Raw genomic sequence first — 22,134 nt, forward strand, 5'->3', positions numbered from 1 at the left:
TGTCCTCTTCAGTTTTGACGCTCCAGGGTATGCGTTAAACTGAAGCTGGGCCAATCAGAAGGTTGTACTATGCCGATTTCTCCTGAACCCACGACATCTGTTGCCAATTGAAAAGCCAATCAAAACGCTAACATTGGGCAGAGCTACTCTGAACACACAGATGACACTTTGTCTGGGCACAGTGCCCTAAAGGTAGCATTGTTGTAGATATTTCAGTTTATTAAATTTGTAATTCCAACCCCTTCAATCCAACTTGTCCATGCCCCCATGTTTCCCAAACTAAACTAGTCCCATTTGCCTGCATTTGGCCCATATCCCTCTAATCCTTTCTTATCCATGTACCTGTCTTTTAAATGTGGTAACTGCTCCTGCATCTAACACTTCCTCTGGCAGTTCACTCCACACACAAACCACCCTCTGTGAAAAACGTTGCCCCTCAGGTCACTTTTAGATCTTTCTCCTCTCACCTTAAAACTATGCCCTCTAGTTTTGAATTCTCCAAACCTGGGGACAAGACTTCTGCTCTTCACTGTATTTATACCCCCGTGATTTTAGAAATTTTGATAAAGTTACTCCTCAATCTCCCTCACTCCAGTGAAAATGCCCTAGCTCATTCAGCATTTCCTTACAACTCAAACCCTCCTGCTTAAATGTTATGAAGGCTTCTACCTCTACACACCAACATGATGTGGAGGTGCCGGTGTTGGACTGGGTTGGACAAAGTTAAAAATCACACAACGCCAGGTTATAGTCCAACAAGCTTATTTGGAAGTACTAGCTTTAAGAGAAGGAGCAGCGCTCTGAAAGCTAGTACTTCCAAATAAACCTGTTGGACGGTAACCTGGTGTTGTGCGATTTTTAACTTTTAGCACCCAAACAGGCAATGAGTTGCAGATCCCCATCATCCTCTCAGTGAAAAGGAATTTTCCTCACATCTCTTCTAAACCTGCTGTCCCTTACTTTAAGGTCAAGTTCCCTGGTCATTGCTCCCTCCATCACGGGATACAGTTCCTTCTTGTCTAACCTATCTCATAATTTGATACATATTAATTATGTCCCCTCTCAATCTCCAAGAAAACAATATCAGTCTGACCAATCTCTCTTCAAAACTGAATTCTCCAGCACTGGCAACATTCTCTTCTGCACCCTATCCAGTGTTACCACATCCTCCTATAATTCCAGAACTGCACACAATACTCTAGCAGCGGCCTAACCAATGTTTTAGGTAGTTATAGCATAACCTCCCTGTTCTTAAACTCTACGCCTTGACTAATGTAACATTCGCCTTCATAACCACTTTATTCGCCTGTCCTGATACCTTAAAGGACCAGTGCACATTCACACTAACATTCCTTGAGCTTTGGTGTTTTATATACATTCATCACGTATCCCCTTGCCTGGTTTGTCCCACTAAAGTGCATTTCCTCACATTTATCCAAATGTGCCAGAGATCCTACCTGCTTTTACATCCACCTGTAATCTAAGGGTATAGTCCTCACTATTGACCACCCCATTAATTTTTACATCATCTGCAAACTTATTAAATCAACCCTTCTACATCCAAACCTAAATCATTTATACAAATCACAAACAGAAAGAACCCCAACACTGACCCCTGTGGTATCCCGCTGGACACAGACTTCCAGTCAGAAAGTCCAAGTTGACTACATCAAAAGCATTGCCTTGACACACTTGGTCAATTCTTTAAAAAAATTCAAACAAATTGCTCAGACATGACCTCCCATTAACAAAGCCATGCTGACTGTTCTCAATTCATCCCTGCCGCTCCAAAAACTGTCCCTCAGGATTTCTTTCAACAGTTTCCCCATCACTGAAATTAGACTGACTGGCCTGTAGATTCCCGGTTTATCCCTTGCTCTCTTCTTGAAGAGTGATGCTACACTGACTAAACTCCAGTCCTCCTGGCCCTCTCCTACGGCCAGAGAGAAACTCAAAATCTTTGCAAGCACCCTCATAATCCCTCCTTTGCCTGACTCAATACTCTGAGATACATTTCTTATGGCCATAAGAGATGTTTCTACTTGGAAGCCTGTGGACCACTCGGAACCTCCTTTCTGTCAATGAAACATTTCTTCAGTGTTATCACAGGTTTTCTCACTAATTTCAAACCCACTTCTTCTGACTTGCGAACACTGAAGCAAATTATTAAATTAGAACCCTACCTACATCCTCTGGTTTCATGCTCAAATTACCACTTGATCCTTATTGGGCCCAACTCTTTCCCTTGTTATCCTTTTTCCCTTATTATATTTGTAAAGCAACTTAGGATTTTCCTTTATTTTCCTGTCAACATCCTTTTAGCTTTCCTAATATTTTTAAACTCCCTCTTGCACATTCCAAACCCCTCTAGGGCTCCTTCTGTTTGCTCTTAATCCAATGCAGTATATCCCTCAATATCCAGGGATACAGAATTTGATGGTCCCATACCTTGTAATGCATTGTCCCTGTACTCTCCATATTTCTTTCTTGAATGCATCCCATTATTTTAAGACCTGAACGTATCTGCTCCCAGTCCACCATGGCCAAGTCAATTTTGATCTTATCAGTCTTCCCCTGGTTTACAACTTCAGGCCCATCCTTCTCGTTTTGCATAACAATCTTGAGTTATGATCCGGGTCTGACAAATTATCCCCCACAGGTACTTCAATCATTTGGTGAGCTTTGTAACCTAAAACTAAGCCCAGGACAAGCCCCTCTCTTGTGGGACCATCTGTGTATTGGCTTAAAAGACTCCCCTGGAATGATTTTAAGAATTTTGCTCAACTTAAATCTTTCACACCATGACTAACCCGGTTATTACTGGGTAAGTCGACATCCCTCACTGTCACTACCCTACTACTTTATACATGAGATTTGCCTACATATTTGTTCTTCTATTTCTCTTGGACTGTTAGGGGATCTATACTACAGTAATGTAATTGTCCCTTTTTGGTTATTAAATTCTTACCATCTGGCTTCATTTGAGAACCCTCAAAGATGATAACACTTCTTATTGCTGTAACAAATTGCCTGATCAAAACTGTGACACCTTCCCTGTCTTACCTGAAGACCTTGCATCCTAAAATACTGAACTGCCAGCCCTGCCCTCTCTCAACCATGTCTCAGTGACAGCATTGACATCATACGGCAATGCTTTAATGCATGCCCTCAACTCATCTGCTTTGTTTGACAGACTCCTCGCATTAAAATTAGTACCATCCAACCTTGCCAAACTCCCTTGTGCATGAATGCTTTCCTGATTGGCTAAAATTAGAAGAGATCGCGAGTCAATCATCATCTACTGCTGAACATTCTCTCGAATCCACAATCTTGCCAAATTGGTTTAAACCCTCCATAAGAGCTCTAGCAAACCTCCCTGCAAGGACGCTGGTCCCATTCTGCAACCCGTCCACCTCGTACGGTTCCCACCACTCCCAAAAATTGCCCTAATGTCCCAGAAATCTGAAGCCCTCCACTATCTCTGCAGCCACACATTCATCTGGACTAACCTATTTCTGTACTCAACTCGCAAGTGGCAGAAGTAATCCAGAAATTACTACCTTTTAGCTCCTGCTCCTTAATCTACTTCCCAGCTCCCTAAATTCTGCTTTCAGGATCTCATCCCTTTTTTCTACCAAAGTTATGGGTACCAATATGTACTACAATCTGCCTTTTCCCTCAAAAATCTCAAAACTCTGATCTCCTGCATAACCCATTTTACTCATCCTATCACTATCATTGACTTTAGTATTCACGAGCTTGGAGGGTGGCTAATGTTGTACCTTTGTTTAAGAAAGATTGTAAGGAGAAACAGAAGAACTATAGACCTGTCAGTCTGACTTCTGTTGTGGATAAATTGTTGGAGGTGATTTTAAAAGATAGGATTTATGGACATTTAGAGAATCAAAAAAAAAACTGATTGGGAATAGTCAGCATCATTGAGTGCAAGGAAAATTGTGTCTCACAACTTGATTGAGTTTTTTAAGGAAGTTACCAAAAAGACTGATGTGGGCACAGCATTAGAGGTTGTTTATTTGGACATTAGTGAAGCCTTCTACAAGTCTCGGTATGGTAGACTAATAAATAAAGTTAGGTCACATGAGATTCAGGGTGAGCTTGCCAACCTGATATATAATTGGTTTAATGGCAGGAGGCAGAGTGGTGGTGGAGGGCTGCTTTGAGGCCTGTGACCAGCAGTGTTCCACATGAATGGTTCTGGGTCCTGTTTTGTTTGTTATTTATATAAATGATTTGGATGAGAATATAGAAGGCATGGTTAGTAAGTTTGTGGTTGACATCAAAATTGGTGTCATAGTAGACAGTGAAGAAGGTTATCTCAGATGACAAAGGGATCTTGATTAAATGGGTCAATGGGCTAAAAAAATAAAAAATGGAGTTCAATCTGGATAAATAGGATGTAATGTATTTTGAGGCAACAAACAGGGATAGGACATAAACAATTAATGGTAAGGCCTTGAGTAGTGTTGTCAAGTAGAGGGCCCAAGGGGTTCAGGTATATAATTCTTTGAAGTTTGCTTCACATATAGACAGGGAGGTTAAAGAGGCATTTGGTATGCTTGCTTTCATTGCTCAGTCCTTCGACTATCAGAATTGGGAAGCCATGTTAGAACATAGAACACTACAGCACAGTACAGGCCCTTTGGCCCTCGATGTTGCACTACCTGCAGAACCAATCTGAAGCCCATCTAACCTACACTATTCCATTTTCATCCATATATCTATACAATGACCATTTAAATGCCCTTAAAGTTGGCAAGTCTACTATTGTTGCAGGCAGGGCAAAGGTGTGTTGAGGTTGTGCAGGCTACTGATGGGGCCTCTTCTGGAACAGTGTGCCCAGTTCTGGTCGCCCCATTACTGGAAGGAAAATATTGAGTTGGAGAGGGTTCAGAAGAGATCTACCAGGATGTTGCCAGGTGTGGAAGGTTTGAGTAATAAAGAAATGCTGGAAAGTCTGTGACTTCTTTTCAATGGAGTTTGAGAGGTGACCTTATAAAAGTTGATAAAATCATGAGGGGTAGTTATCCTTTGCCTGGGATAGGGGATTTCAAGATTCGTGGGGCACATTTTTAAGGCAGGAGGAGAGAAACTTAAAAAAGACATGAGAGGGAAATCTTTTACACAGCGTGTGATTTGTGTTTGGAATGAACTTCCTGAGGAAGTAGTAAATGTGGGTGCAGTTACAACATTTAAAAGACATTTGGACAGGTACACGAATAGAAAAGTTTGGAGGGATTTGGACCAGGAGAAGCAGGTGGGAACAGCTTTATTTGGGCTTACGTTTGGCATGGATTGGTTGGATCGAAAGGTTGGTTTCCATGCTGTATGACTCTATGACCTGTTGCTTCTCCTTATAGAAACCTTTTAAGATGTTACTTTAAAAAATTCCTCTGACAAAGTTTTTTTGTTATCTGTGACAATTTGTGGCTCAATATTAAATTTTATTTGATAATGCTGGTCTGAAGATTTGGGTCATTCCTGCATTTATATAGATTCATTTAAATTATTATAAATTAAAATGTATCATACTGTGGTTGCAGCCTCCTTCCCATTGAAACAACTGTGCATCACTTAATAACTTGGTCCCAAAAGCACAGGTTATTCCAATCTCTTTCTCCAGTTGCCACGACGTTTTCAATTTAACAAACATAAACATTTAAACACATTTCAAGAATAAGAATTCAGTCTACGACTTTGAAAACACAGTGGCAATTACATTAGCGCGTACAAGTCCAATTTAACTCTCTCCTTAAATCCTAATAACTGTTCCCATTTCATTGTGCAGCCTCAGAAGATCACCTAAGTCACAGAAAGATTGCAGAGTTGAAAACATGTTTGGTTTCTCAATTGGGAAACAGTGATGGGTAGTGTCTGGCATGCTGTTAATTCGGTATGAAACGGAAGTTCAAATTACAGAGTGCAATGACCTTCTGTTAGTACCACTGAACCCCTACACTGGGTAAGCAGGCAAGTTGGCCCACTGTGGCCACATCATACCTCCAAAGAGTCTCCCACCCTGACCCATCCAGCTACTCTATCCCAGTAACCCTGCATTTCTTAAGGCTAATCCACCTAACCTACACATCACCAAAGACTACAGGACAATTTAGCATGGGCAATCCACCTAACCTGCACTTGTTTGGACTGGGAGAAAACCAGAGTATCTGGATGAAACTCACCCAGACAGGGGGAGCGTGGGCAAACTCCACACAGTCGCCAGAGGCTGGAACCAGGTCCTCGACACTGAGCCACCATGCCCACTGTTACAGCAATATTAAATACAACAGCTCCTCCCATACTCCCAACCACTACTAGAAGTCAAATTTACAAAACAATCCATCTCTCCCTTGAAAACAGGCCAAACATCAAAGAATTAAGGGTTGTCAACTTTGACCGGATGTACTCCAGGAGGACTTAATCACATGAACCTCTTCCCTCCAAATACCCTGTCCCCACTCACCCATCCTTGGCCACCTGAATTTCTTTGTAAAATGTTCACCATTACAGCACCTCTTGTTCCCACACCGAGTTCACAAAGGTTAAGAGTAATCAGGAAAACAAAGAGTCAATAGTACAAGGAAGTACATTGGCATTATTGAGGCTGAAATGGTTAGGCGAAGAACTATAAGTTTCACAAAATTCTGCCATAATCCACCACAGAAACAGTGCACACCTGAAGGAAAGACACCTTCACAGACTGACACTATGAACAAGCTTTATCTACTCATCCATCACTTTTTTAATAGCACAGAAAGAAATGCAAATGTTGGATAAATGCTATAGATGCAGCTTGTCCTCTCAGCATCTGCAAAGCACATTACATTTTGATCAAAACTCCACACTCTGAACATCAATGCAATGACAGCTCCTGAAACATCAACATCTGGGGTGTTTTCCTTTAACTATCATCATCAAGGTCAGCATATCAGTAGTGGGAACTGGGACACTTTCTATTGCAATGCAGGACTCTCTCGAGTGCTGCATTATCGATGATTCGTGCAGGACATTTCATTGCAATTTGTCCGAATCAATTGGATGCAGAGATTCAAAGAAACTATCTAAACAGCATAAGAGTTCTCCCAGTCAGCAGCTTTTGTTAACCACCACCTTAAATTATTTGCTTACAACAGAAATAATTTGGCCCAATTAGTCATTCGGATCCCACATAAACAGAAAACATCCCCATAAGCCTTGATCACCCATTCCAAATGCCTATCAATAGTAATCCGTTCTTATCTTTTTTTAGTCAGTCATAAACTCCGCTAGGATACTGTTACGATCCCAGCTAATGCTGTTATTGATTAAATCAGATCCCAAACTGAAACCAGGCCTGATGGAGTTTAGTTTTTGAAGTTAGTTCTCATAGTTACATATTCACGAGGTGCCACTGTTACCTTAACTTTTTAATTTCTTATTTGATAACTTTTCCAGTTTGGATGGCTTCTTTACAGTTCTGATGTTCTGAATTTTGATGGCCTTAAGCTTCTGTTCACTTCTGACTGCTTGAAAATATCGACACAAACCCTCACAGCTTGGAAACTTCAGAGTTAAACTGCTCTTCTGCACTGAAAACCTGGTTCTCCTGAGCTGAAATGCGATTCTGAACCAAACTCATTGGCTCCTGGACTGCTTTCCCTACATGTTATTCAAGTTCAGCTTTGTAAATACCTCAACTGACACCTAGCAGGCACTTAAATTGTGCTTCTAGTTCCTTGTTCCAAATAACTTTTACCTTTTTGAAAAAGGTTTTCTTGATAGAACTGAAACCAAAAATGTACTTCATCTGTACTTTAAAATCAAAATTCTGTATGATTCATGCATTATGCATCTTTGTCTTGGTATCAATACTAAAAATGTTACTCTGCTCTCTATCCTGAAATTCTTGTTTTTAATCTGACTTTTTTTCATTCAATCACAGGATGTAGGCTGAGCAGACTGCTTGAACTGCTGCAATCCATGTGCTGTAGGTAGACCCACAATGCCATTAGGGAAGAAATTCCCCTTGTTCTTGAGCTTCCCTTCATTGGAAACAATATTGCTTCCTTCACTATCCCAACCCCTCATAATTTTAAATGCCTCTGTGACTCGCTAGCCCAACCAATATTAAGTGTTGCGCTTCGGCGGGTCGGTGTGGACTTTTAGATTAGATTAGATTACATTACAGTGTGGAAACAGGCCCTTCGGCCCAACAAGTCAACACCGACCCGCCGAAGCACAACACACCCATACCCCTAACCTAACACTACGGGCAATTTAGTATGGCCAATTCACCTGGGCTGCACATCTTTGGACTGTGGGAGGAAACCGGAGCACCCGGAGGAAAACCACGCAGACATGGGGAGAACGTGCAAACTCCACACAGTCAATCGCCTGAGGCGGGAATTGAACCCCAGACTCTGGCGCTGTGAGGCAGCAGTGCTAACCACTGTGCCACCGTGCCGCCCACTTGTTGGGCCGCAGGGCCTGTTTCCACACTGTAAGTAATCTAATCTAATATGTTTTGGTGGCAGTTCACACTCTTCAATTCATTTGTTAATCACAAGTAAGGCTTTCATCTAAACCCTTCAACCAGTTGGAGTCAACTATGTTAGCATTCTCACCTCTCAGTCCGAATTTTGAGAGATCATGTCTTGCTCACAAAACTCGAGGCTGACATTCCAGTGCAATACTGTGGATTGCTGCACTCACAGATGCGATCTTTGAGAGGAGACATTCAACCAAAGCCCAAGATAAACATTCAAATGAATGCAAAAGATCCCATACATCATTTTGAATAAATGGTAAGGGACAGTGTCCTGGTGTCCTAGCCAATATTTGTTCTACAATCACTACAACAGATTACCTGGCCATCATCTCAATGATGCTTGTGGGACTTTGCTGGGAATAAACTGAAAGACACATCTCTTACAACAGTAACTATGCTTCAAAATTCATTGACTGCAAAATACTTCAACATTTCTGAGGTAGTGAAAGCTGGAGAATAGATGAAAGCATTTTGACTGAAAACTGACAGTGTATTTAATAAATGGCAGAGTTCCCTCCCAGAAGGAAAACATTTTTCTCCAAACACTCCAAAACTTTTGATTTTCACTAAGTGCAGTCTAAGCACTTTGGTACTGGGTACTGAGTTGGATGATCAGCCATGAACATACTGAATGGAGCAGCAGGCTCAAAGGGCCGAATGGCCTACTCCTGCCCTTGTTTACTGTTTCCATTGACATGGTTTTGCGAAAGGGCAGTTGTGTTGACACATTTGTTCGACTTTGAGGTTGTAACTTGCAGGGTGATTATTGGAAACAATATATTTAGATTTTCACAAGACATTTAATAAGATGTCAACACATGCTGGCACATGCAGGTGGTGGTACTCTATTAGTATGGGTAGTAACTTGACAGGTTGGATTCTGAGAAGTTGTTTCCCTGACCAGAGTCTAGAACAAGGACTGGCGTCAGGGTAATGGGTCAGCAATCTGGGAACTGGGCTGCGAAAAAAAAATTCAGTAGATTGGAATTCTTGATATCGGAGGATTGTGTGCGCTTCGTGGCCGATCCATAGATTTTTGGATTTTTTTTTAAAGGAGTCGGGTCTAGAAGGATTGTGGAGGTAGGCGAGTATTGAAATGGAGTTGAGGTCAAGGGTCATCTATATTCTACATAATGATCTCCAGAATGGAGGCTTTGCAGTCTTATTTAAGGAAAATTATTATTTCATTGGAGGCAGTTCAGAAAAGGTTCACTAGGATGATCCCTGGTATGGAAAGATTGTCTTGTGAGTAAAGACTAAGCAGGTTGGGACTCCTACTCCCAGCAGATTAGAAGAATGAGAGGTGACCTCATTGAAATATGTAGAAGTTTTAAGGGACTTGGCAGGATAAATGCTGAGAGGATGTTTCCCCTCATGGGGCAGTAGAGGACAACAGGGCCTAGTCTGAGAATAAAGGGGTGCCAATTCAAATCGGAGATGAGGAGGAATTTCTTCTCTTAGATGTTTGTGAGCCTTTGGAATTGCTTGCCACAGAGAGCAGTGGGAGCAGAATACTTGTGTATATTTAAAACTGAGATAGATGATCAAGGGTTATAGGGAAAATGCAGGAAAATGGATGTGAGGAATATTGAATCGGCCATGAGCCTACTGAATGGCAGAGCAGGTTTGAGGGCTGGAATGGTCTACTTCGGTTTCTATTTCTTATGGTCTTATCTTTGTTACGCCACTGTTGCCTAAACAGTAGAGTCAAAAAAATCATACAGCTGTACAGCACGGAAACAGACCCTTTGGTCCAACTCGTCCATGCTAACCAAATATCCCAACCCAATCTAGTCCCACCTGCCAGCACCCGACCCATATCCCTCTAAACCCTTCCTTTTCCTATACCTATCCAGATGCCTTTTACATGTTGCAGTTGTACCAGCCTCCACTACTTCCATTCATTCCACAAATGCACCACCCTCTGTGTGAAAAAGTTGCCCCTAAGTATTACAAAGCTGATTTAGATCAATATCAGTAAAGTCATGTCTCCCTACCTTTCTTCATTCCTCTCCCCAAATATTCCTTAAAATCGAGGAGAAAGTGAGCACTGCAGATGCTGGAGATCAGAATCAAAAGTATGGTTCTGGAAAAGCACAACTGGTTAGGCAGCATTTGAGGAGCAGGAGAGTCGATGCTTCGAGCATAAGCTCTTCATCAGAAAGTATTCGGCCACAATGCAGTGGGGTTGTTCGGTGCGTGCTCCCCGGGGATGTTCTCTGAAACGTTCTGCAAGTTGGTGTCCTGTCATCCCAATGTAGAGGAGATCACATACAGAGCAACAGACAGTGGATAAGGCGTTTGGAAGTGCAGGAAAGTTTCTGCTGGATGTCGATCGATCCTTTGGGGCCTTGGATGGAGGTGAGTGGGGAGGTGTGGGCGCAGGTTTTACACCTCTTCCGGTGGCAGGGGAAGGTGCCAGGAATGGAGAGTGGGTTGATGGAGGTGGGGGGGTGGCGTGGATCTTCAGGTTTTTTTGTCATTTGTCCTAATATCTCTTTGTAAGGTGTCATGTTTATTTTATAATGCTTCTGAGATGTTCTTTGAGACAGCATGTCATATTAAAGTTGCTATCTATTTACAAGTTGTGGCTGCAAAAGAAAAAGAAAGGAAGGACTTCCTTTGGGACACTGAAGACGTGAAGCATAAAAAACGCAAGCAACAAAAACAGCAATTGTAGGAAAAGCTCAGGCAGGTCTGGCAGCATATGAGAAGAGATATCAAAGTTAACGCTTCAGGTCCAGTGACTGCTCCTCAGAACTGATGGTAGGTAGGAAAATGTCAGTTTATATGCACAAGATAGGGTGGGGAGGAGGGGGTAAGGAGTAAATGATGGGTGGGGATAGAGGCTAAAGAAACAAAAAGAATAGTTGGGCCGACAAAAAATTAGATAAAAATCTGGCTAGGAGGGTGAATAGCTATTAATGGGGACTGTTAGTAGATAATAATGGAATGCGTGTAATAGCAGACAATGTAATAACAAGGGATGGAGAAAGGTAGGTGTTAGGGGAGCACCCTCAGTCCTGAAGAAGGGTTACACCCACCAACCCCCAGTCTTGAAGAAGGTTTACACCAGAAACGTGGACTTCTCCATCTCCTGATGCTGCCTGGCTTGCTGTGTTCATCCAGTCTCCTGCCTGTCTACCTTGAATTCCAGGATATGCAGGGGGGTTTTTTTGTCTCTCTTGTGATAGCAAAGCCTGGTATGTGTGGAGGGTGGGGCAGGGACATGGCTCAAGCCCTAAAGTTATTGAACTTGTTGATAATGAACACAAGGCTGATCTTCTACTTGCATGTTCTCTGAACATGAATATTAGTGTTAAGGATGATTAGAGGATCAAATTCAAGTCAAACAAAAGGAAACGATCTCTGAAGGAGGATCGCTGAATCAGAAATGCTAACTCTGTTTTTTCTCCACGTATGCTGCCAGACCTATTGAGTTTCTCTCCCCAATTCCTGATGAAGTTAAAAATCACACAACACCAGGTTATAGTCCAACAGGTTTTTTGAAGCACCAGCTTTTGGAGAATAGCTCTGTCATCAGGTCCACAAATACCTGAAGGAGCTGTGCTCTAAAAGTTAGTGCTTCCAGATAAAACTGTTGGATTCTCACCTGGTGTTGTGTGATTATTAACTTTGTACACCCCAGTCCAAAACCGGCACCTCCAAATCATTCCTGATGAAGGGCTTATGCCCAAAACATCAATTCTCCAGCTCCTCGGACACTGCCTGACTTGCTGTGCTTTTCCAGCACCACACTCTCGACTATTGAATTTCTCCCCAACAATTTCTGTTTCTGTCAAAGGAAACAACAGATACCTTTTTAGCACATCCAAGCAAGTGAGTTCACGGTACAAGTGAATTCTGTTGGTCATTGCAATCAGTTTCTGGTCTTCATGGAAGTAATTAGGGAATCGACACCTTGCTATCTCTATTAGCCTGAAATACAAACAAAAATTTTAAAAAGTACAGAAATATGAATTCCATCAAGAGAGCTCACAAAGCATAATGGAGCAGAACACACTCCACAACAGCATTCAAGAGCAATTATTTCTCCCAAAAGACAGTACAGCAGACACATCTTTAGTGTCACAATCCCCTAAATCTTTTATATATCAATATGTGCGTCCTAAGGAAATAGCAATACCCCACCAACAGTTCATTTGCAATTGAGGATGCTGCTTGAGGCAGGCATGTTAGTCAGGAGTCTGGGAATAGTTCCAGCTCCTCAAAAAGTCACAGGATCTTTGCCATCCACTTAAATTGACAGGAACATCCAGACAGCAATCCCAGGTTAACATATTATCTAGAAGGTAGCGCTAACGACGAACCAAAACTGTCTCAGCACCACAATGATTAGTCTCTGCACCAGCAGGTTCTGAGTCAGAGATGTGCATGATATCAACTGAGTCAAGCTGATGGAAGCCTTGAGGAAAAAAGAAACTAAAACAAATCCTGCAGCTACTCCACTGACATCATGCACATCTAAATGTAATCTACCAACATAACTCTAATAATTCTGCTGACCTCATGTTCCAGTTCCACCAATCATGCAAGTTTGCATCCTGATTTTACCCAACAGAAAATAGTGGAGAAATAAATATTTATTGTTACTTGGATTCTAGGACTGTTTAACTCTGCCTCTGTACTTAGCATGCAAGCAGCTCTGTGTAGTAAGTATTAGATCTAGATCTCATTCAAGAATATGGCGAGGTCTACTCCTGTCACCTTCTGCCCCTTTGCAATGAACCAGAGTGAAGGTAGTCGAGGAGTGAGGGTTATACAAGGACACAAGGTTACACTTTGTAATATCAGACAATCCTGCCACTATAGATGATGTAATGAAAGAGTTGCTTAGATATCCCTCATCGTGTTCCACTTAATAACACGAAGGAGAGAGCAATGCTGGAAATACTATATTTTCTTCACTACACCAAACAGTGGTTCCTTCTCCCAATGCTGCTGCATTCAGACAGAATGAGGGGGAAGTCAGGAAAGGTACTTCACAATATTGGTGCCCTCACTATTTGAGCCAGACGCAGATCAGTTAGGGCTATCAGGAATTAGCCAAGAATAATTTGAGTAGTGAACAACTTTGTTGTGGCCACTGAAGAGCACCAGTGTTCTTGCTACCTCCAGGGAATGGCGGCATACTTTTGAGATGGTGTAAGGAGTTAGTATGTCATGATCAGCAGGAAACGTTCTTGAAGTTAACATTGAGCCTGTCAGCATAACATTATCTGCCTAGCTTTGGTGAGTCTATGTCCACTGGATGTACCTAAGGATGGTGAGGGAGGAGGCAGGATGTTATAGAGTCTTACTGCACGGAAACAGACCCTTCGGTTCAATCAATCCACACCAACCATGCTCCCAAACTAAACTAGCCCCACCTTCCTATGTTCGGCCCATAACCTTTCCTATGCATGAACTTATCGACGTCTTTTAAATGTCGTTACTGCACCTGCATTCACCACCTCCTTGCAGTTCATTCCATATTTGAACCACTCTCTGTGTACAAAGGTTCCCCCTCATGTCCTGATGAGGGAGGAAGTAGGGATAATAGCTGATGGATAGAATTCTACAATGAGTACAGTCAAGCTGTTGGTTGACTTGAGTATGGAACAGTTCTCCCAGCTTTGGAAATAGCTGGAGATGTTGATGAGGAGAGTCTTGCAGAGATTAAATTAGCACAAAAATGCCTTGTTTCATTCTCAGAAGGTATCTCGGTCGCTACTGAATTGCCTGATTTATTCATTCATGAATTACAACAGATCCAACTACTAGGACAGTTCAAGAATCAACATGGGACTGGAGTCAGATACAGGTCAGACCAGGTAATGGTGAAAGGTTCTCTTCCCTAAAAAAGGACAAGAATGAAATACACGCTGAGCAAAAAAAACACACCAGATTGATTCAATTTCTCAGCATACCATGACAGGATTTGAATGGTCCACTTTTGGGTTTATGGTCGAGAGCCATAGCCACGGTGTTGGTATACATTGAATTATTAGAAATCATAATTATTTCTCTTACCGCTCAGCACTAAAAGCAGATTCGGTGTCAATGTAAATGACTGCTCCATCCAGACCACCCATACTGACAGGCAAGGTGGCCAACACGCTCAGCATCATACAGAATTGTGTCTTTCCACAGCCCGAAGGACCTGTCACCTAAACACAGGAAACTTTAATTGGGAACTATTCTGTAAACAAAATCCAACACCAGGCTTACAGCTCTGTACAATAACACACGCCATACAGTTTAAACATGCTCCAAAAATTGATTCATACAGCTGGAGTCCAAAACCCAGTTAGGTCAGGCTCTAGCACACCAGGCATTCTGCAACATGCACACCATTCCACCTGAGTAGAATGACTTCAGACCTCAGCAGTTACAAATACATGCCATTTATGGTCCGGATCACACTGGTCCCATGTATGATTTCCCAGTCTGTTCAACTCAAGATACTATACCAGACCTTAAATGTGTCTTTGAAGAAGAAATAAATTGATTATAGTTGCCACATAGACTCACCTAATGGACATGCAGGGATATCAGCGAGCAGCACAGCAGGAACATGTCATAGCTCAAGTTGCATGCTTCAGGAAGAGGAATGGAGAAGATTGTGTCCCACAAATATTGGGACCACCAGAAGGGGCAGGCTATTATTTAGCATGCTTAAAAGGAAAAGCATGACTTGACTATCCAGAACGGTGGGCGGCACGGTGACTAGCACTGCTGCCTGAGTTCAATTCCTGCCTCTGGCGACTGACTGTGTGGAGTTTGCACGTTCTCCCCGTGTCTGCGTGGGTTTCCTCCGGGTGCTCCGGTTTCCTCCCACAGTCCAAAGATGTACAGGTCAGGTGAATTGGCCATGCTAAATTGCCTGTAGTGTTAGGTAAGGGGTAAATGTAGGGGTATGGGTGGGTTGCGCTTCGGCGGGGCGGTGTGGACTTGTTGGGCTGAAGGGCCTGTTTCCATACTGTAAGTAATCTAATCTAAAAAAAAAACCTCAAGCCTATTCTACTATTCAATAAAATTACTGAGGTTCTACCTTAACTCCACCTTCCTGGACTATTGCCATTTCCCTCACCATGCAAAGAAATTATCAATCTGCGTCAAATATGCTTAACATCTAAACATCCACAACTCTGATGAAAATTCCAAAGATTTACAACATTTGAGTGGGGACATTGCTCCTCACCTCAGTTCGAATTTGGATTCTTTATTCTGAGTTTATATGATTCCCGAGTTCTGGACATCTCAGCAAAGGGAAACATCCTCACAGTATCTGCTGTCATGCCCCTCACAAAAAGGCCACCTCTCAATCTTTGAAACTTTACTGAATAAAAGCCATGTCTCCAGTATACTCATTACTTTTAGGTGGTTGCAGGTGCAGCCAACAAGACAGTCCGCAATTATAAATGACCATCACAATTCAAAAATAATGCAGGTTTTGCAGAAGACCTGATAACCTGATTTCAATATTGACTTAAGTAACTTTGTTGTCTCAATCTACAATTTTCAATCTGTCAGCAATTCTCGAGCTGAAAACTGAATGTGACTTTTATTTGCAGCTGAGATCTGGAGTGCTGAGCTCAGTGTGAAACACAGTATTTCTATCCAGGAGTCCAGCCATCTTGTATCACATTAAAGCTTCTCAAGTTAACGAGAATCCAGAGAAAATATATTCCTGTCAGGATGAAAGGAAAGGCTGTTAAAGTATAGGGAATGCTGGATGACTAAAGAAATTGAGGATTTGGTTAAGAAAAAGGAAGCATATGTAAAGTATAGACAGGATAGATCGAACGATTCCTTAGAAGAGTATAAAGGAAGTAGGAGTATACTGAAGAGGGAAATCAGGAGGGCAAAAAGAGAACATGAGATAGCTTTGGCAAATAGAATTAAGGAGAATCCAAAGGATTTTTACAAATACATTAAGGACAAAAGGGTAACTAGGGAGAGAATAGGGCCCCTCAAAGATCAGCAAGGCAGGCTTTGTGTGGAGCTACAGAAAATGGGGGGAGATACTAAATGAGTATTTTGCATCAGTATTTACTGTGGAAAAGATATGGAAGATATAGACTGTAGGGAAATAGATGGTGACATCTTGCAAAATGTCCAGATTACAGAGGAAGATGTGCTGGATGTCTTGAAACGGTTAAAGGTGGATAAATCCCCAGGACCTGATCAGGAGTACCAGAGAACTCTGTGCGAAGCTAGAGAAGTGATTGCTGGGCCTCTTGTAGAGATATTTGTATCATCAATAGTCACAGGAGAGATGCCGGAAGACTGGAGGTTGGCAAACGTGGTGCCACTGTTTAAGAAGGGTGGTAAGCACAAGCCAGAAAACTATAGACCAGTGAGCCTGAACTCGGTGGTGGGCAAGTTGTTGGAGGGAATCCTGAGGGACAGGATGTACATGTATTTGAAAGGCAAGGACTGATTAGGGATAGTCAACATAGCTTTGTGCATGGGGAATCATGTCTCACAAACTTGACTGAGTTTTTTTGAAGAAGTGACAAAGAGGATTGATGAGGGCAGAGCGGTAGATGTGATCTATATGGACTTCAGTAAGGCATTCGACAAGGTTCCCCATGGGAGACTGGTTAGCAAGGTTAGATCTCATGGAATACAGGGAGAACTAGCCATTTGGATACAGAACTGGCTCAAAGGCAGAAGACAGAGGGTGGTGGTGGAGGGTTGTTTTTCAGAGTGGAGGCCTGTGACCAGTGAAGTTCCACAAGGATCTGTGCTGGGTCCTCTACTTTTTGTCATTTACATAAATGATTTGGATGAGAGCATAAAGGTGGTACAGTTAGTAAGTTTGCAGATGACACCAAAATTGGAGGTGTAGTGGACAGCGAAGAGGGTTACCTCAGATTACAACAGGATATGGACCAGTTGGGGCAGTGGGCTGAGAAGTGGCAGATGGAGTTTAATTCAGATAAATGCGAGGTGCTGCATTTTGTGAAAGCAAATCTTATCAGGACTTATACACTTAATGGTAAGGTCCTAGGGAGTGTTGCTGAACAAAGAGACCTTGGAGTGCAGGTTCATAGCTCCTTGAAAGTGGCGTCGCAGGTAGATAGGATATTGAAGAAGGCATTTGGTATGCTTTCCTTTATTGGTCAGAGTATTGAGTACAGGAGTTGGGAGGTCATGTTGCGGCTCTACAGGACATTGTTAGGCCACTGTTGGAATATAGCGTACAATTCTGGTCTCCTTCCTATCAGGAAGATATTGTGAAACTTGAAAGGGTTCAGAAAAGATTAACAAGGATGTTGCCAGGGTTGGAGGATTTGAGCTATAGGGAGAGGCTGAACAGGCTGGAGCTGTTTTCCCTGGAGTGTCAGAGGCTGAGGGGTGACCTTATAGAGGTTTACAAAATGATGAGGGGCATGGATAGGATAAATAGACAAAGTCTTTTCCCTCGGGTTGGGGAGTCCAGAACTAGAGGGCATAGGTTTAGGGTGAGAGGGGAAAGATATAAAAGAGACCTAAGAGGCAACTTTTTCACACAGACCATGGTACGTGTACGGAATGAGCTGCCAGAGTAAGTGGTGGAGGCTGGTACAATTGCAACATTTAACAGGCATTTGGATGGGTATATGAATAGGAAGGGTTTGGAGGGATATGGGCCGGGTGCTGGCAGGTGGGACTAGATTGGGTTGGGATATCTGGTCGGCATGGATGGGTTGGACCGAAGGGTCTGTTTCCATGCTGTACATCTCTATGATTCTAAGTTGTCTTGAATATACAGTCACTTCCCCACAGCTACGAAGCAGCTGCAGAGACTGACAAATTAATAGAGGAGAAACCAATATAAAATACATCACAATTCCTCTAACCAGCCGCAAATTTCCTTGAAGTTAGTGCCTCAGTAGTTCCCACATCAGATCTACTGGTATATGTGACTCACTCCTGTCGCACTCCAATTCCAATTTTAACTTCATAAATATGGGAAATTTATTTCAATGCAGGGACTGAGACTTGCCCCAGTCTTTCAAACTCAGCAATTCCTGGTTAAAGAATAACAAGGATTAGCGTCCCCATTGCTGATTGGATCAACATAGCTGTTCGCGTCAGCAAGGTGGGTGAAAAATGGCAAATTACAAAAAAAAACTCAAACAACTTGACAACAGATCATCTTATTTTGAATTACAGTTCCTGAACAAACTTCCAGCATTGGGCCATGAATGAATACGGAGGTTCACCAGAGCAATTACTGTCTGAGAGAGATTCAGTCAATACTGGGTGGGATATGCAAGCATGCAGGGTTGAAATCAAACGCCAACCCTATTCAGTCTTGACCTGATGTACATATTGTGCTGTAAAATATGTTAGTGTTCAGATGAGCATTTCAATAATGGACAAGATTGGTGTGAAATGAGAGATTTCTTGAACAATACCTCAGTCAGGGTTCCACAGGCTAGTCCACCGTGAAGGACCTCGTCAAGTTTGGTCAGAGAGGTGGGGAAGAAAGCAATGGATGGTTTCGAACATCTTTCCGCTTTCATTTCAAGTGCCTGACAAGAACACAAACAAATATTTACAAAGTGCACCTCACCAGTAACTTTGTAGCATTATCTGTCAATGAGTTAAACAATCAGAATTCGAGAACCCTAACTGTCCTCCTGTTAGCCACTAACCAAAGCGTGAGCAGACTGTGGATCACATGATTCTGTGGATGCTGCTACACCTGACTGAAGGACCCCAGCTCAATTCTGCCCTCTTACACTTACCAGATTTTTATCCACCCCACTGTAGATGGCCAAGTCCTCTGCTACAACATAAGTGCTAGGTTTTACTGGCTGGGAGAGGGCTCTGATGAGCCCAGAGAGCACGGATTCGGCTTCGCAGTAAAGAAGAGCCTGATGAACGCCAGGCAGCAATGGCTCAGAGTGACTCATGACTCTTCGCCTCAATACCACTGCAAGCCCAGTCACCCTTGTCAGTGTGTGTGCCCCGATACTGTCCTCCACACCAGACACACAATGAGTTCTACAACAAACTTGCACCTCTCATTGGCAGCATCCCTAGGAAGGAGCAACTTGTTCTGCTGGGCAACTTCAATGCCAGAGTGGGAGCAGACCACGACTCGTGACCCTCCTGCCTTGGGCATTTTGGTGTGGGCAAAATGCATGAGAACAGACAGCGACTGCTCGAGCTGTGCACTCACCATGATTTGTGCATCACCAACTCCTAATTCCAGACAAAGCCTCAGCACAAGGTTTCCTGGAGACACCCGCACTCAAAGCTTTGGCACCAACTCAATCTGATCCTATTTAGGTGCGCAGCTATCAGACATGTTCTCCACGCACACTCTCACCATAGTGTGGACTGTGACACAGATCACCCCTTAGTGTGTTGCAAGATTAGGCTGCAACCCAAGAGATTCCATCATACTAAGCAACACAGGAACCCTTGCATCAATGTCAGCAAGATTTCCCAGCCAGACCTTATTGCAACAGATCACAAAGGCTTTCGAGAGAGAACTCAGCACCTTGTAACACGAACACTCCGCCACACAGAAGTGGGAAACCTTGCAGGATACCATGCACCAAACATCCCTGACTATCTTTGGGAAGAAGACCTGCAAGACACACAACTGGTTTGAAGCTAAAGCAACAAGATGACCCCTGTCATTGAAGCCAAGCGTGTCGCCCTAGCTGAGTACAAGCGGTCAGCTAGCGGGAAGAACCTGCAGATTCTCAGGGCTGTCAGCAGACTGCCAGGCATTGTGCTAACGAGTACTGGACACAGTTAAGTGAGGTAATTCAGATGGCTGCTATAACAGGGAACATTTGGGGAATATACAAAAGCATCAAGAAGGCACTATGACCAGCTCAGAGCAAGACAGCCCCCCCTCAAATCCTCTACTGGGGAAGTAATCACAGAGAAAGGCCAACAGATGGAGAGGTGGGTTGAATACTACTCTGATCTCTAGAGTATACTGTGACTGCTTCAGCACCTGATGCCATCACTTGCTTGTCAACCATGGAGGAGCTACATTTAGAGCCATCAGTAGAAGAACTCAGCAATGCCATTGACAGCCTGGCCTCAGGTAAGGCCCCGAGTAGCAACGGGATTCCTCCTGATCTGATCAAGTGCTGCAAGACTAGCTTACTACACCCATTGCATGAAGTCCTCTGCCAGTGCTGGCAAGGAGGAGCGATACTGCAGGCCATGACAGATGACAAGACCATTGCCCTCTACAAGAACAAGCGAAACGACTGCAACAACTACAGAGGCATCTCTCTCCTCAACATTGTCAGCATCTAGACTCGCCTGCAGAAACTGGCAGAACATGTATACCCAGAGTCACAGTGCGGCTTCCGAGCTAAAGGTCAACAGTCGACATGATCTTCTCTCTTCACAAACTCGTCACAAAGTGCAGAGAACAGAAAATGCCCCTGCATGGCGCTTTCATCGACCTCACCAAAGTGTTCGCCCTGGTCAGCAGAAACTGCATTTTCAAGGTTCTCCTGAAGATCGGCTGCCTACCAAAGCTGCTGAGCATGGTCGAACCCTTCCATGGGAACTTGAAGAGGGCAATGCAGTTCAACGGCAGCTCTTCTGAGCCCTCTGACATCTGCAGCAGCGTCAAACAAGGCTGCATCCTCATTCCCACACTCATTGGGATTTTGTTTGCTGTGGTCCGGAAACATGCCTTTGGCAGTGCAACAGTGGGGATTTACCTACGCACTCGATCAGACGGCAGGCCCTTCAATCTGGCCTGCCTCAGGGGCAAGACAAAAGTACGTGCCGCACTCATCAGGGGCGTGCTATTTGCCGATGATGGTGCAGTTGCAACACACACCCAACAGGAACTCCAGTTACTGATAGACTGCCTCTCTCACGCTTGCAAGGACTTCAGGCTGACTATCAGTCTAAAGAAGACAAGCATCCTGGGACTTCACACAGAGGCACTGTCAGTTATCACCATCGACAACTACGAACATAATGACAGCCATCTGTTTACATGCCTTGGCTTACTGTCACTGACAACCTTTCCTTGGACACAGATCAACAAGAAGACTGGGAAAGCAGCCTCAACTCTTGCTCGCCTCATGACTCAAGTATGGACAAATCACAAGCTGACAGCGAAGACAAAAATGTTAGTCTACAAAGCCTGCGTCATAACAACATTGCTGTACAGCAGTGAAACACAGACTACATAGGCCAGGCAGGAGGATTATGAACACCTTTCACTTGAGGAGTATCCTTCGTATCCTGGGCATATCCTGGCAAGACAGTGTCCAACTCAGCGGTTCTATCTCGCGCTGGCCTTCCCAGCACGTACACTCTGTTCAGGCAATGGAGACTACACTGGCTGGGCCACACCCACCACATGGAGGATGGCCACATCCCAAAGGATATCCTTTATGGAGAGCTTGCGTCTAGGAAGAGGCCTACTGGGCATCCTCAGCTGCGCTACAGGGATGTCAGCATGAGGGACTTGAAAGCGCCTGATGTCGTTATGGAGTCCTGGGAAAGGTTTGCAAGCTGACCGCATGAGATGGACAAGCACCCTGAACCAACACCTCAAAACAGGGGAAAAGAAGCTGATGAATGCTGCAGCAGGC

General features: G+C 43.5%; 1 protein-coding gene across 5 annotated transcripts in view; it reads right to left on the minus strand.

Annotated features, from left to right (window-relative positions):
- The window catches only part of rad51b (RAD51 paralog B), a 568,881-nt gene that overhangs the window by 530,855 nt on the left and 15,892 nt on the right, over positions 1 to 22,134 (minus strand). For all 5 annotated transcript variants that reach the window (XM_043698230.1, XM_043698228.1, XM_043698226.1 and 2 more), the window contains exons 4-6: positions 18,958 to 19,074; positions 14,579 to 14,715; positions 12,365 to 12,484 (exon numbers count right to left, since the gene is read on the minus strand). In XM_043698230.1, coding sequence (XP_043554165.1) covers positions 12,365 to 12,484; positions 14,579 to 14,715; positions 18,958 to 19,074 — 374 coding nt within the window. The remainder of the gene's footprint in view (positions 1 to 12,364; positions 12,485 to 14,578; positions 14,716 to 18,957; positions 19,075 to 22,134) is intronic.

This window comes from Chiloscyllium plagiosum, chromosome 10 (assembly GCF_004010195.1).
Source record: "Chiloscyllium plagiosum isolate BGI_BamShark_2017 chromosome 10, ASM401019v2, whole genome shotgun sequence".
Classification (NCBI taxonomy): Eukaryota; Metazoa; Chordata; class Chondrichthyes; order Orectolobiformes; family Hemiscylliidae; genus Chiloscyllium; species Chiloscyllium plagiosum.